Source organism: Ranitomeya variabilis, chromosome 2 (assembly GCF_051348905.1).
Source record: "Ranitomeya variabilis isolate aRanVar5 chromosome 2, aRanVar5.hap1, whole genome shotgun sequence".
Classification (NCBI taxonomy): domain Eukaryota; kingdom Metazoa; phylum Chordata; class Amphibia; order Anura; family Dendrobatidae; genus Ranitomeya; species Ranitomeya variabilis.
In genome coordinates, this window is record NC_135233.1 from 250,694,258 (window position 1) to 250,708,531 (window position 14,274).

At 47.5% G+C, this 14,274-nt stretch overlaps 1 protein-coding gene and 1 long non-coding RNA gene across 7 annotated transcripts in view; one reads left to right on the plus strand and one right to left on the minus strand.

Annotated features, from left to right (window-relative positions):
* EXD3 (exonuclease 3'-5' domain containing 3) overlaps positions 1 to 14,274 on the plus strand; it is a 389,744-nt gene that overhangs the window by 160,374 nt on the left and 215,096 nt on the right. For 3 of the 6 annotated variants that reach the window (XM_077284569.1, XM_077284571.1, XM_077284570.1), the window contains 6 exons: positions 1,641 to 1,808; positions 2,341 to 2,502; positions 5,087 to 5,140; positions 5,641 to 5,780; positions 6,239 to 6,339; positions 6,728 to 6,801. In XM_077284569.1, the coding sequence (XP_077140684.1) occupies positions 1,641 to 1,808; positions 2,341 to 2,502; positions 5,087 to 5,140; positions 5,641 to 5,780; positions 6,239 to 6,339; positions 6,728 to 6,801 (699 nt within the window). The remainder of the gene's footprint in view (positions 1 to 1,640; positions 1,809 to 2,340; positions 2,503 to 5,086; positions 5,141 to 5,640; positions 5,781 to 6,238; positions 6,340 to 6,727; positions 6,802 to 14,274) is intronic. The other 3 variants (XM_077284573.1, XM_077284574.1, XM_077284575.1) reach the window with 2 other exon arrangements.
* Positions 1 to 14,274, minus strand: part of LOC143805343 (uncharacterized) — a 242,591-nt gene that overhangs the window by 155,802 nt on the left and 72,515 nt on the right. The gene's annotated exons all lie outside the window — the stretch shown is intronic.

Genomic DNA, 14,274 nt, shown 5'->3' on the forward strand with positions numbered 1-14,274 from the left:
GGGTTAAGAAATGAAGGTCAGTCAGTCCGAAAAATTGGGAAAACTTTGAAAGTGTCTCCAAGTTCAGTGGCAAAAAAACCATCAAGCGCTACAAAGAACCTGGCTCACATGAGGACCGCCCCATGAAAGGAAGACCAAGAGTCACCTCGGCTTCTGAGGATAAGTTTATCCGAGTCACCAGCCCCAGAAATTGCAGGTTAACAGCAGCTCAGATTAGAGACCAGGTCAATGCCACACAGAGTTCTAGCAGCAGACACATCTCTACAACAACTGTTAAGAGGAGACTTTGTGCAGCAGGCCTTCATGGTAAAATAGCTGCTAGGAAACCACTGCTAAGGACAGGCAACAAGCAGAAGAGACTTGTTTGGGCTAAAGAACACAAGGAATGGACATTAGACCAGTGGAAATCTGTGCTTTGGTCTGATGAGTCCAAATTTGAGATCTTTGGTTCCAACCACCGTGTCTTTGTGCGACGCAGAAAAGGTGAACGGATGAACTCTACATGCCTGGTTCCCACCGTGAAGCATGGAGGAGGTGTGATGGTGTGGGGTTGCTTTGCTGGTGACACTGTTGGGGATTTATTCAAAATTGAAGGCATACTGAACCAGCATGGCTACCACAGCATCTTGCAGCGGCATGATATTCCATCCGGTTTGCGTTTAGTTGGACCATCATTTATTTTTCAACAGGACAATGACCCCAAACACACCTCCAGGCTGTGTAAGGGCTATTTGACCAAGGAGGAGAGTGATGGGGTGCTACGCCAGATGACCTGACCTCCACAGTCACCAGACCTGAACCCAATCGAGATGGTTTGGGGTGAGCTGGACCACAGAGTGAAGGCAAAAGGGCCAACAAGTGCTAAGCATCTCTGGGAACTCCTTCAAGATTGTTGGAAGACCATTTCCGGTGACTACCTCTTGAAGCTCATCAAGAGAATGCCAAGAGTGTGCAAAGCAGTCATCAAAGCAAAAGGTGGCTACTTTGAAGAACCTAGAATATAAGACATAATTTCAGTTGTTTCACACTTTTTTGTTAAGTATATAATTCCACATGTGTTAATTCATAGTTTTGATGCCTTCAGTGTGAATGTACAATTTTCATAGTCATGAAAATACTGAAGAAGCTTTAAATGAGAAGGTGTGTCCAAACTTTTGGTTTGTACTGTACATTACATTACTTATCCTGTACTGATCCTGAGTTACATCCTGTATTATACTCCAGAGCTGCACTCACTATTCTGCTGGTGCAGTCACTGTGTACATACATTACATTACTGATCCTGTATTGATCCTGAGTTATATCCTGTATTATACCCCAGAGCTGCACTCACTATTCTGCGGGTGCAGTCACTGTGTACATACATTACATTACTTATCCTGTACTGATCCTGAGTTACATCCTGTATTATACTCCAGAGCTGCACTCGCTATACAATGGTCAGTCCAGAGATTGGTAAAGGCAGAGCCCAGTTCTCGTGTATATAATGTCAGTCTTATTTTGGGGCTGGCGGCAGGATTGAACCCAGGACCCCAGCGCTAGTGCTAACCACCGAGCTACTGTGCATATATAGTTAGAAGCATCACTTTCCTGGTTACTGACAACGTCTTGTGTTTTCATCTTTATGGATCTAATCGCAGGTTAAGAAAAATGTGAGTGAATTCTTCTCCACTGTGGACGACCCGATGGCGTCTCTGCTGGACTTGCTGGAGTACTACAACACAACGAAAGGAAAAGTGAATTCTTTGGCAAATTTAATTGCCTGTGAATTTCAGAAATGGCTAAACGATCATCCAGAAATCCAGCAGGTTGAGTGATGAGTGTGCAATTTATACCAGGGACACACAGACAAAATTCTTTTACTAGGGTAATGGATCATGAGGCGCTGAAGCGGCTGATTGCTTACCACAGCTCGCATGCAGATGCCCACCAGTGCCCCTGATATGTCAACAGTCATCTGTTCCCAATACTGTGCCGATACTTCAGCAGAAATTCCTTTATCTGCTGTACATGCTTTTTTACTTGCACCATAGAGGCTGCAGCAGTGTGGATGGCCACTTAGGTATGGTATGAATGGTGCGGTCTATTTAGACACCATACCTATGGGCATCGAGTGGTTCCTACATTAGTGGCTGTGGTAAGCGGTATTATTTCATTTTCCATTGCATGTTTTCTCATAATGAAAACTATAAGTGATAAATGTTCGATTGCTGGGGCGCCAGTTATTATCTCACTTCTGACACCCACTCTTCGTAATGCAGCTGATACCAGGAATATATGACTAAATATGACTTGGCATGTCCTCATAATGGTCCCTTTTATATTTTCCATATATATTAGTCTGGTTTAAGACTGAAGAAGCTGCAGGCCCGCGCTTTCACTCTCGTAACTGAAGGGAATCTTCTGGACACCCTTCTCTCTGTCTACAAACTGGAAGAGGCAGACCGGTCGTTTCAACTGGGACACGTCACACATCTTCACCAAATGGGAAAATATAAAGAGGTGTGGAAGTTCTGGCGGGATGGCAACTGTAATTATGTACATTCAATTAAAAAAATATGGCTCTTGGGAAATGCAAGATGGCTTCCCCGATGCCTGCGTCTTCTTATGGTAAAGCAGACAATGGTGGAATTCAGAGCAGGGCTGAGTCTCATATACTGTGCTGCTATTCTCCAAAGACCCCCTGAATGGAACAGGCGGTGCTTGGGAATAATAAGGGGTAGGCAGAAGGCTGGCTAGTGTTTCATGGCCGTCTCATGTTACACTTCAGCCTTTTGAAAGAGTGACTGTGGCAGGCTAAATGAGACTTTCCTGCACTCCAAAAGACAGCGAATGGAGCACAAAGGTGCCTCTTGTCACAGGCGGCCCCTCCCGCTGAGAATGGCCATTGTCACAAACACAGAGGACCAGTCTGGCAATCTCTGCATGCTCCACTGCTTTCCGATTGTGCAGCAAATGCATTCAGCCTCTTGTCAACCTGGATTAGCAAAGGGTCCTGTGAATGAAAGAGCTGCAATGTATTCTGTATGTCAGAGTGGCCTAGGTATAGTCTGGGTGTGCTCATTTTTTGGGCGTACCATATGCAGTAGCTCCTGGTATGATAAGTCAGCATACCTCTGTCTAAAAGTACCTGCGTGCCACATTGCTGAGATACAGCCTGGTGACCCGGCACTGACTGACTCTGTGCATGAGACTCTAGCAAATAAATTTGTATTTTACATTGCATACACAAAAAAAAAAAAACAATCTCGCAGATCCCACCTCTGCCACCAGTTTGACAGGGGAACGCAACCTCTGCTGCCTCCAATTGTCAGGACAATTATGCAATTGAAGGATGAGTGATGGACGAAGCCGCGTCTGCCTCCACTTCTAGGCCAGTTATTGGGGAACACTCAGTGAGCGTATGGTATATACACCTATTCCAACGCATGGAATATATGTTTACACCCCCGTACAGTCCCTGATAGCGCCACTGTAACAAAAGGGAACTACTAGCTGCCACCACCCATCAATTATACAGACTGATTGGATTCCCGTTACAGGTAGCGTTTGGCTTCAGGGGTGCAGTTTACAGAGCAAAAGGAACGGAGCAATTACATTTTAGATATTTAATCTGAAACGGTCGGCAGTGTTTTAAAAAAAATTTATACAAAGATGTTACGAAATGGGAACAAAACAATACAGTATATACAATTACATTAAAAAAAGAGGGATAACAGGGCGGCTAGGTGGCTCAGTAGGTTAGCACTGCAGTCTTGCAGCGCTGGAGTCCTGGGTTCAAATCCTACCAAGGACAACATCTGCAAGGAGTTTGTATGTTCTCCCCGTGTTTGTGTGGGTTTCCTCCGGGTTCTCTGCTTTCCTCCCACATTCCAAAGACATACTGATAGGGAATTTAGATTGTGAAGCCCCATCGGGGACAGCGATAATAATGTGTGCAAACTGTAAAGCGCTGCGGAATATGTTATCGCTGTATAGAAATAAAGATTATTATCATTATAACAAAAGAAAATTTCTAAACCTTTGTCAATGAAATCGCTCAGACTTTAGCAGAGGGAGGTACTCCTTAGGAAAACAGACAGAACCCACAGGAAGCTGTACCTGCCAGGACTGACAAAATACAAAAACCCAAATTTTGCTTTTTATTAGATCAAGATTGCACCCACATACGTCCCCTTGGAGAGCTCATATAGGAGCTGGTTGTGGAAACAGTTAGGTTTTTATGCAGTTTCGGAGATCCCAAACTTTCAGAATATCTTCGCCCTTTGAGATCCCAGTCAGTAGATGATATTGTCATCATGGTTCCTATTTGATTTCACCTTTCTATAGAAAGGAAACATAGCATGGATATTATCATACATCTGCTCATCATTAATGATCTGCTCTAACATCATTAAGTTAGAGGGGTTAGAATGGCCTTACAGTGATGTGAGTGAATGATTTATATTTTCGGAGTCATAGCGAAGGGTCAAACATATCTCCCATAAATATCAGATCGATGCCAATCCCAATATCCATCACTGACTGCTGGCTCCAAAGTGTCTCAGATAAGTCCTTTTGAACAGAAGAAACTTTTGCCTCGGGAGTGTACTTCTCCCCCCTAACGTAAACTAATCACAGTCTTAGTGGCTGGTTCTCAGAGCAGATCTCTGCTGTAATTACCTGGTCACTGAAGTAGGTCTCTACTTCAGTGGAGGTAATAAGGTCTCTACTTCAGTGGAGGTAATAATTAGTTTCTCTCTTCCCCAGTTATAATTAATCCCATATGTTCAATGTAAATGTGATATGTCCTCTCTACAGAGATGTCTGTATGGATTTTACAACTTTTCCTCTAGGACAATGTGTATAACTGACAATACCCTGTGACATGCAGGTCAACATCTGTGTTTTCTATGTCACTGAGAAGTTCTTGTCCTACGAAATGGACAACTTTATCCTACACTCATACAATACATTAACAGTGAGCATCCAGCAGGTATATAAAGTGCTAAGTGCCAATAAAAATAAAGATGAATAAGATTTAGGCGCCTTTTAAGAAACTTCTTTACATGTGTTAGCGTAAAAACAACAGTTTTTCTTCCCTTAGGCGGCCATTCTGAGTATAAAACTGAATCTGCAGCCTGACCTAGATCTGGAGCAAGTAAGTAGTGATTATTAATGCACTGCAGATGTGCATGCTGGTGGGGAGAAAGCCCCCTGGTCTCTGTATGGAGGCCGCTGTCTGCTTGTAGGACAAAGGCCTTATATTTTGCTACCAATCATATACGTAAGAAGCCAGGCAGCAAACACAAGGCAGAATAAAGTGGGCGGGTTGTCATTGGCTTCTTTTGTCCCAGGCTACGCTGAAGTATACGAGTCAGGTGTAATGGGTTTTCCCAAGTCAGGTGGGAGACTGCTGACCTAGGATGATGTGTGCCTCCTGTTTTGGGATCATAATAAAAAAAAAAAAAAAAAAATGCTGATTGGAATATTGCTTTTTCAGCAAGATGCCACCCATTTTTTTTTTTTTTTGCATGATAGCACTGTGAAAGTAGTTTCCATATGGACTTATCAAGTGGTTAGCCAGCTTCCCTTCCTCCATCGTTCCGCATTCAGGGGACATTTCATATCTAATTCTACTCTCCGTGTCCCTTCTTGAAGATGTGCGCTCCTTTGCTGCTGTTGGACAGATTTAATCTGCTGGAGGCGTATGTGTCCGGCCACCCCGAGCTGCAGAGCCAGCTGCTCCAGATGTTGGATCGGTGGAGCGATTCCAGTTTCAACCTCAGGAAACTGAGCAAGTAAATACAATCAGTAGAATCTCTTTCATCAAGATCTCTGAGCTGATTGTTGTCAGGCCGGGTTCACATAGGGAATGTGCAACTGCAGTAATCACATTAAAGGATCACAAAGTTTCTGCTGTTCAATCTCCAGCCCATTTGATGATTATTTCCCTTGTATATATTCCCTATTTTTTCTGTATGCTTAATTGCTTGTTGTTTATAATTGTCTGTTCTTGCTATAATATAAACATCTCCATATAGCCACTTGAAGCTCAGCTGGAAGCAGAATTGCAGTGTAAAGCATGAATGAGACTACATCATACACCAATAAACAATGCAGCTCAGCTGGAGTCATGCAGCAAAGCATAGAAAGTGTCTGAAACACATAGTAATTATATAGCATGTCATGGAATACACTTTTTGGTGCATTTAGCTGGATATAGTCCTAATGTCATCTCTTGTGATCTTTGTTTCAGAGAGTATTTGGGTATTCCTCCTGTTAAACCTGACAAACTGAATTTGAAGACTCTTAGCAAGCTGGCATTTCGGTTGCTGGAAACCTATAATCTGGATCCAGGTGAGTGAGAAGTTGTCACATCTGAACTGTCTATTGGGTGTATGTCTGGATTATTGCCTCATCTATATCTGCGGGGGATGGCTCTGACATGTGATACTGTATACACCCAGTATATTCTTTTTGCAGGATGCACATATGTAATATTACTGTGTCCAGAAATGTCTGATCTAACGAAATATAAAATTAATTAAATTGATGGGTAAACGCCTTTAAAGATAACAAAAAAGTGGGACCCCAGAATTTCAGTTTTTTGCCCATTGCAACACTGCAAAAAAAAAATGCAAAAAGCGATCAAAATGAATTTACCCCAAACTGGTATGAATAAAACAGCAGATCATTCTGATGATCCTATGCATCCTGATCTATGGATATATTCTTTTACTTTCAGCTCTCTGCACAAACATAATAAACCAGCGCCACCTGGGCACCCTGAAATACCTCATGTACAAGAGATTTGTGGAGGTAAGTGTCTGGCATCCACCTGCACTCACTACTTTTACTGGAGGAATCGCTGTGCAGCGTGAAAGTGAGTTTACTCTGCAGCTTTTGGAAAACTTGTATTTAATGAAAAACATTCTTAAAGGGGTTCTCTAATATCCTTGTTTTGCAAGGTTCCCAGTAGTGATGAGCTGATCAAAGGGTTTCCTGCAGGTGAGACACCACAGGGCAACTGAGGATTTGTACAGTTTGCTTTGAAATCAGTGGTCGTCACGTAGCAAGAGTTCTCCTTTCTAAATGGGGAACTTACCTCTTCTAATGGGATATTATAAGTGGGTCTGATGTACTACAGAAATGTGGCCTGTATGATGCAGAGTATTCTAGGAAGAGGTAAGAACGTGATCTTTATATCCGATTAGTTCTGCCCTCCTCTAAACAATGTAATTTATTATAAATTAGTGTCCGTCCACCAGATACAAAGTAAGACTAAGAAGTAACAGGCGTCTGCTCGCTGAAGGCTTCTATGGGCTAAGTGGAGTAGTGTGTTCTCTATACATATCTATACTACCCATGTCTTGTGGGTCCTGAACCTTCCTCTGCCATCAGAGAACAAGAACAGATATATGTAAAAGCTAATGAAATTCAAGCATGCAGTCTTATCGTCACGTTGAGATGTATGTCTCCTAATTATGTTCATAATGGGATCTGGGTACAAATGTGACTATTGGTAGGATTGGGCTTATTGCAGAAGTAACATACTGATGTAACTTAGGATCAGTACGGGATACCACAGTGACTGCACCAGCAGAATAGTGAGTGCAGCTCTGCAATATAACACATGATGTAACTCCGGATCAGTACAGGATAAGTAGTATATGTACACAGTGACTGCACCAGCAGAATAGTGAGTGCAGCTCTGGAGTAAAATACAGGATGTAACTCAGGATCAGTAATGTAATGTATGTACACAGTGACTGCACCAGCAGTATAGTGAGTGCAGCTCTGGAGTATCATACAGGATGTAACTCAGGATCAGCACAGGATCAGTAATGTATGTACATAGTGACTGCACCAGCAGAATAGTGAGTGCAGCTCTGGAGTATAATACAGGATGTAACTCAGGATCAGTACAGGATCAGTAATGTAATGTATGAACACAGTGACTGCACCAGCAGAATAGTGAGCGCAGCTCCGGAGTATAATACAGGATGTAACTCAGAATCAGTACAGGATCAGTAATGTAATGTATGTGCACAGTGATTGCTCCAGCAGGATAGTGGGTGCAGCTCTGCTCAGCTGCTGCTCATTGTGCTAATTGTGGGTGCGGTCGCTGCTGAACCTGCTGTGTGCTCCTGGGAACCACCACCTCTCCACCCGGGGACCTGCGCTCTCTCTTACCCAGGGAGGGAGTGGGTTTCCTGGGATGAATGAGGGAGCAAAGTCCCAGGCTTCAGCTTCCCGGACCAGGCTGGCGGGGGCAGAAGGAACCAGCAACCAGCCTGCACATCAGAGGATTTGGGGGTGAGACGCTCCACCAGAAGTCGCAGCAATGTGGCTCCTACTCCCCCCAGGTCTGCAGAGACCCAGAGAAGCCGCAAGGCTTCCATGGAGGAGAAGCCTGCTAGTGTGCAAGATGGCGGTCCTTCCGGAGGAAAGCTGAGTGCTCACAGAGGTGAGGCCGACTTCACTGAGGAGGGTTGGGCGCTGCAGAGACCCCAGGAGTCTGTGTCCACCTATGCCTCCCGGGTCATGAGCCACCTCTGTGAGTATGAAGAGGCGAGTAAGACACTGAGGAGGCTCCGGGAAGAGTTGCGCTGCACAAGCAACAAAGCTGCAGGTTCCTCCAAACCGAGGAAGAATCAGCTCCAGGTGGAGGTAAAGAGACTGAAAGTTGACATCAATGAGCTTGAAATCAGAAAAGCTTTCATCAGAGAAAAAAGTGGACCGTTTAAGGAAAAAGCTTATTAATGAAGATCGATTCAGAGAAATGGCTAATAACAGAGAGCAAAGGCAGATGGGGCTGCAGCCTGAGAGCCAGGTGGATGATGATGATGGGGAGGATGATGACCAGCAGAAAGCCCCACAGGCCACGTGCAGCGAGGTCCCTGCGCGGCGACAATGACATCTCGTCGCAGTTCTGCTGGCTCTGGGGAGGACAGGGACATCGGCCAGGGAGGGGCGCTAATGGCAGAGATCAAGCTCCTGGAGTCCCCAGTGTGCCTTCAGAACTTCCATGTTGGTGATGATTTACCGGAGGAGGCCCCTTGGGGCCAGAAGAAAAAGGCAAAGAAAACCACCAAGCCAAAGCTGCAGGAAGTGGTAAGCTATGTATATGCCCCCCTCCCTGTACCCCCTGAGTCGGCTGCAGGGTCAGCTCGCTGTATAAGCCCCGTTGCCCAGCCCGGGTTCTGCTGTGGATCCGGTGCAAAGTCACGGGGAGATTACAAAGCACGGTAGTGAGGCGTAGAGCTCCGTCTCCGCTTGTAGTAGCGGGGACGTAGCAGCAGGTGCATCAGCCGAGAGGCTGGACAGTGAGGGCAGCCTGGCGGCGGTCGAACAGTCAGGCCACGATACTGTGGTGCGCTCCTCAGTGGGAGGGGGGAGCGGCCCGGTGTCAGGGGCAGCTCCGGTAGCCTCGGTGCCCCTGAATGCTGTTGCTGCTGATCACTTAGTTGAGAGGCGGCGGCAGTGTGAGGGGGTTGCTGAGGCTGGGAGTTCCGGTCCTCCCACCAAACTCCTGTTCTGTGTTGGCGCCTCTGGTCAGCAAGATGCTGATATAAAGGATCAGCGGCGCCCCACAGCGGCGAAAGATCAGCGGCGCCTGGTATCAACAGAAAAGCATTGGAAAATATCAACTGATGATGCGGAGGACACACGTAAGACGAGGGCTGAGGTCGCCTCCAGTTCTGTGGGGGAGACTTAGCCCCTTGTGCCTGATGATGCGGAGGTCAAAATGTCACCCCCTGTTGTTACTGGTCCAGCAGGAGTGAATGTGGTGGTGGGTATGGATGAGGAAAACTTTGTCTAGTGGTGTGGTTGCTGGTTTGGTAGAGGGTGAGGGGGTTATGGAGGTGGGTAATGGTGATGCTGTTGGTGTGGATGTGGTCACTGGTCTGGTTGCCCCCCGGTGGTGGCAGCGCCTGTCAGTTTTGCCGCTGTCACCTCCGGGGGAAATAGGGCATCCTCCTCGTCTCCGGGCTCTGGGGATGGCATGTTGCAACGGCGTCTCCTGGAGGCTTTAAAGAGGGGGGAGAGATCACTAATGGTAGAGGGTCGAGAGGTTGATCTATCCTTCTGGATACAGAGGCATGGCCTCGGGGCCTTCCGAGAGCAAAGAGGGGGGGATACAGTGTGATCCCTCCCAACAGCTGGGCCGGGTAGTGTGCATAGGAATGTGGTCCGTTTTCAGTGGAGGGGCAGTGATGCGTGTCCTCCAAGGTCTAAAGTTGTGGAGCTCCTGCTGAGGATGGGCTTCAAGGCAATTGACATCTACGCCTTGATACATCCCTATTCCACACCTGATTTTGATGTCAGCTTTGTTTGGCCGCAGGGGCTTGAGCTCTTCTGGTCGAACTATGAATTGGCAAAAAATGAGCCTGGCTGGCGAGACTTTGCCGTTTAGGTGGTGTCTCGCCAAAACCAAGTCAAGAAAGTGACCGTGATGACTTGTAACGAGTCGCTTTCTTGTTATGACATCATGACGTGGCTTGGCCGGTATGGAGAGGTGGTAGAAATGCCAAAGAAAAACCGTGACGAGTTTGGTATCTGGTCAGGGGCCTGGACGTTTATGGTAAAACTTAAGCGTTCAGGTGGTACGGTTGCCCACATACCATCATCTGCCTTCCTGGGTAGGGATCGTATCCTGGTCTTCTTCCAGGGGCAACCGAAGCTCTGTCACAGGTGCGGCGACCCCACACACTTCAGCGCAAACTGCACTGTGCAGAAATGTGCATTGTGTGGGGATATCGGCCATCTTGCTGCATCTTGTGTGGAGATTAGGTGCCACCTGTGTGGTGAGTTAGGTCACCCATTCAGCCGTTGTCCTCGCTCCTTCGCTAATGCGGTCGTGACCCCGGTGGGAGAAAGCTGTGAGGCTGATTCTGCTGGGGAAGGGACTAGCAGGGGTGAAGGAGCTGAGGGGCCAAGGAGGAAAAGCAATAAAAAGACGCCTGCCCAGCTAAGGCATCTAGACAAGCGCAGACAGGATAGGGAGCTGGGCGAGCCTCGGGCTACTGGGGCGGTCCCCGTCCTGGACGCCAGTCTTGCTGCTGAGTGCCCGAGGGATGATGAGTTGGATGAGGAGGTCAGGAGGATCCACAGGGAGGAAAGTGCCATTGCCTCAGAGTCCTCCCATTATGAAAGTATGGATGAGGATAATAGGCAATGGCTAGAGGACAAGCGTAAGCTCGGCACCAAAAAGAAGAGAAAGAAGGGAGATAAAACATCTTCTCCCGCTCTGACCAAGGTACCTAAGGAAGGAAAAACTGACTCCCTTCTGGTTGGTCTTTCTAACCGGTTCCAAGCCCTTGAAAACATCTCTTCCTCTGAGGAGGAAGCTGAGGGTGAGGTTCTGGCTTCGGCGGGGTTCACAGGGGGCACCAAGTCTCCTTCTTCTGGGAATGTAAGGTCCTTGGAGGGAGGGACTGGCCCAGAGTCCAGAGACGAGGATGATAAAAAGAAAAAACATGTGGAAATGGATACCTCCATGTCATTAAAGAGGGGGAAGGATTCTTCCTCTGAGGCAGAGGATAAGGGGAGTGGGAAGAAGAAAGCCATCTAACTCAATCACCAATGATGGCGGTACCCACTCCGTTGATGCTGGCGTCCATTAATGTCGCCAGCATAAAGTCAAATACAGCTAGGTTTGCGGCCTTTGATTTTCTCAGCCGGGTTGAAGCTGACATTTTTTTTTTGCAAGAGACCATGCTGCCCAATATGACAGACATGTTTAAAGCTAAGAGGGAGTGGAGACCCGGGCCCTCCTATTGGTCTCTTGCGGCCGAGCCGTATAGCGGAGTGGCGGTCCTTTTTACCGCACCGGTGGAATGCCAACGGGTTATTGAGTTAGAAGTGGGGAGGTGCCTGAACTTAGATGTTCTCATGAAGGGACAAGAGCTCTGGCTCATCAACATCTATGGTCCCCAATCTAAGTGGGACCGGAAGTGTCTCTTTATGAGGATCAAGCCCTACCTTTTTACAAGTCGGCAGGTTGTCTTTGGAGGGGATTTCAATGCTGTCACGAGGCCCCGAGATAGAGGAGGTTCCAGAGACAAGCTGACTTATGATAGCGTCGCCCTTAATAGTATAGCTAGTGAGGCTCGCCTGGTGGATGTCCACATTCGGCACACCCCAGGCCACGAGGGGTTCACCTATCATAGAGGTAACTGTAGGTCCAGAATAGATAGGTTTTATTTAAAGGAGGAAGCTGTCTCTTCAGCAGTGTCTGTTGTTGAGGTGGAGTTCTCCGACCACTGTTTAATTTTGTTTTCTCTGAATGTTATAGAGACCCTCCGGATGGGAAGAGGCTTTTGGAGGCTCAATTAGTCTCTCTTGGAAGAAGCGGAGATAAGACAGTCCTTTGAGGATTTTCTTCAGAGCCAGGTACCCTTACTGGATCTTTGTAGTAGTAAGTCAGAGTGGTGGGAGATGTTCAAGGAAAGGGTGGCGAGATTCTTCCACCAGCTCTCGAGTCTCAGGAGTCTGAGCAGGTACTGCCTGTATCAGTGTCTGAGGAGGAAACTCGAACATCTTGTTTCAACTGGAGGTAGCCGCGAGGAGATCTCCAGAGTGAAATCTTTGCTTATGAGGTGTCAGTACGATAGACATGCATCTTTGGTTTTGAGAGGGATTACGGGAAGTACCGCTCGCCCGACCCTTACAGAAACTGCAAGATGTCAGTGAATAGTATAGTGGTTACAGGACTGGTCGACACTACGGGGTCCCTGAGGCGATCCAGATCAGGGATCCTGGAGGTGGTCAGATCCTTCTACTTGCACCTCTTGGGGAAGAGGGATCTTGATTGGGATGAGATGTCGGCTTTCCTAGCTGAAGCCGTCCCCGAACCAGGGGTAGACCCCTCTCTTGACGTTTTGACAGAAATGATCAGCGAAGAGGAAGTTCAGTTGGCGATTGAAGGGCTTGCCCCCAAAAAATCGCCTAGTCCAGATGGCTTAACATCTGAATTTTATAAGACCTTTAAGGACGTTTTGGTTCCCCTCTTGACTGAGGTATTCAATGAGTGTCTTTCCTCGGGCACTCTGCCGAAGTCAATGAGGAGGTCTGCTCTGATCATCCTGTCAAAGGGTAAGGACCCATCTTGCATTGAGAATTGGCGTCCCATAGCGCTTCTCAATGCAGACAGGAAGGTTCTGGCAAAGGTGCTGTTTAATCGGCTGGTGAAGTTTGCACCACGACTCCTTTCGGAGGCCCAGCATTGCTCTGTTCCAGGCCGCAGCACATTTAGTGCTGTTCTCTGTGTCCGAGAGGCATTAGAGCAGGGTAGGGCTGGTCACTGGAAGGGGTACATGCTGTCACTGGACCAGGCAAAAGCGTTTGATCGGGTTAATCACGAGTACCTCTGGTCCGTCCTTCTGAGATATGGCCTGCCGGGGGGGTTTGTTGATTGGCTTAAGACCTTGTACAGTGGGGCAGAGAGTTTCCCGCTTGTGAATGGTTGGATTGGTAGCTCTTTTGAGGTTGGGTCCGGTGTTCGCCAGGGTTGTCCCTTGAGCCCGCTGCTGTACGTGTTTGCGATTGACCCTCTTCTTAGGAGGGTGGAGCGTGGACCGTTGGCCGGGATCGGGATGGATCAGGCAGCACCGGAAGCCACTCTGAGGGTGGTGGCGTATGCCGATGATGTCACTGTGTTTGCTTCCTCTCACGAGGAGGCAGGGTGGCTGATGTCAGAGGTAGATCGCTACTCGGAGGCATCCGGGTCCAAGATCAACCGGGATAAGTGTGAGAGTCTCTGGCTGGGAGGAGGAGATCCTGGTTTTGAGCTCCCGGACACCCTTCCAGGACCCAAAGTCTCTGCAAAAGTCCTTGGCATCGAATTTGGCCAGGGGGATTACCCCAAACAAAATTGGGACAGCAGGCTAGAGATCGCCACTCAGAAGGTGAACCAATGGAAGGGTTGGTCTTTGACCCTAAGGGAAAGGGTAAACCTGATCAAAACTTACCTGCTCCCTTTACTGATTTATCTGGGCAGTGTGTGCATCTTGCCGGAATCTCTCTGGACTCGGGTCTACAGTTTGTTCTTCCAACTGTTATGGGGGAATAGACTGAACCTGGTCAAGAGGGAGGTTACTTACCGTACGAGGAGACTAGGAGGGTTGGGTATGGTCAACCCTGTGGTATTCCTTGTGGATACCTTCATTAAGATCAATATCGCAAACCTCTGGAAAGAGAGGGCTCCTCCGTGGGTATTCTCCTGTAGGGGATGGTTTCAGCCTTTCTTCCAGGAATGGGAGACAGGAGGGCAAGTGAAGGATCTTCGCA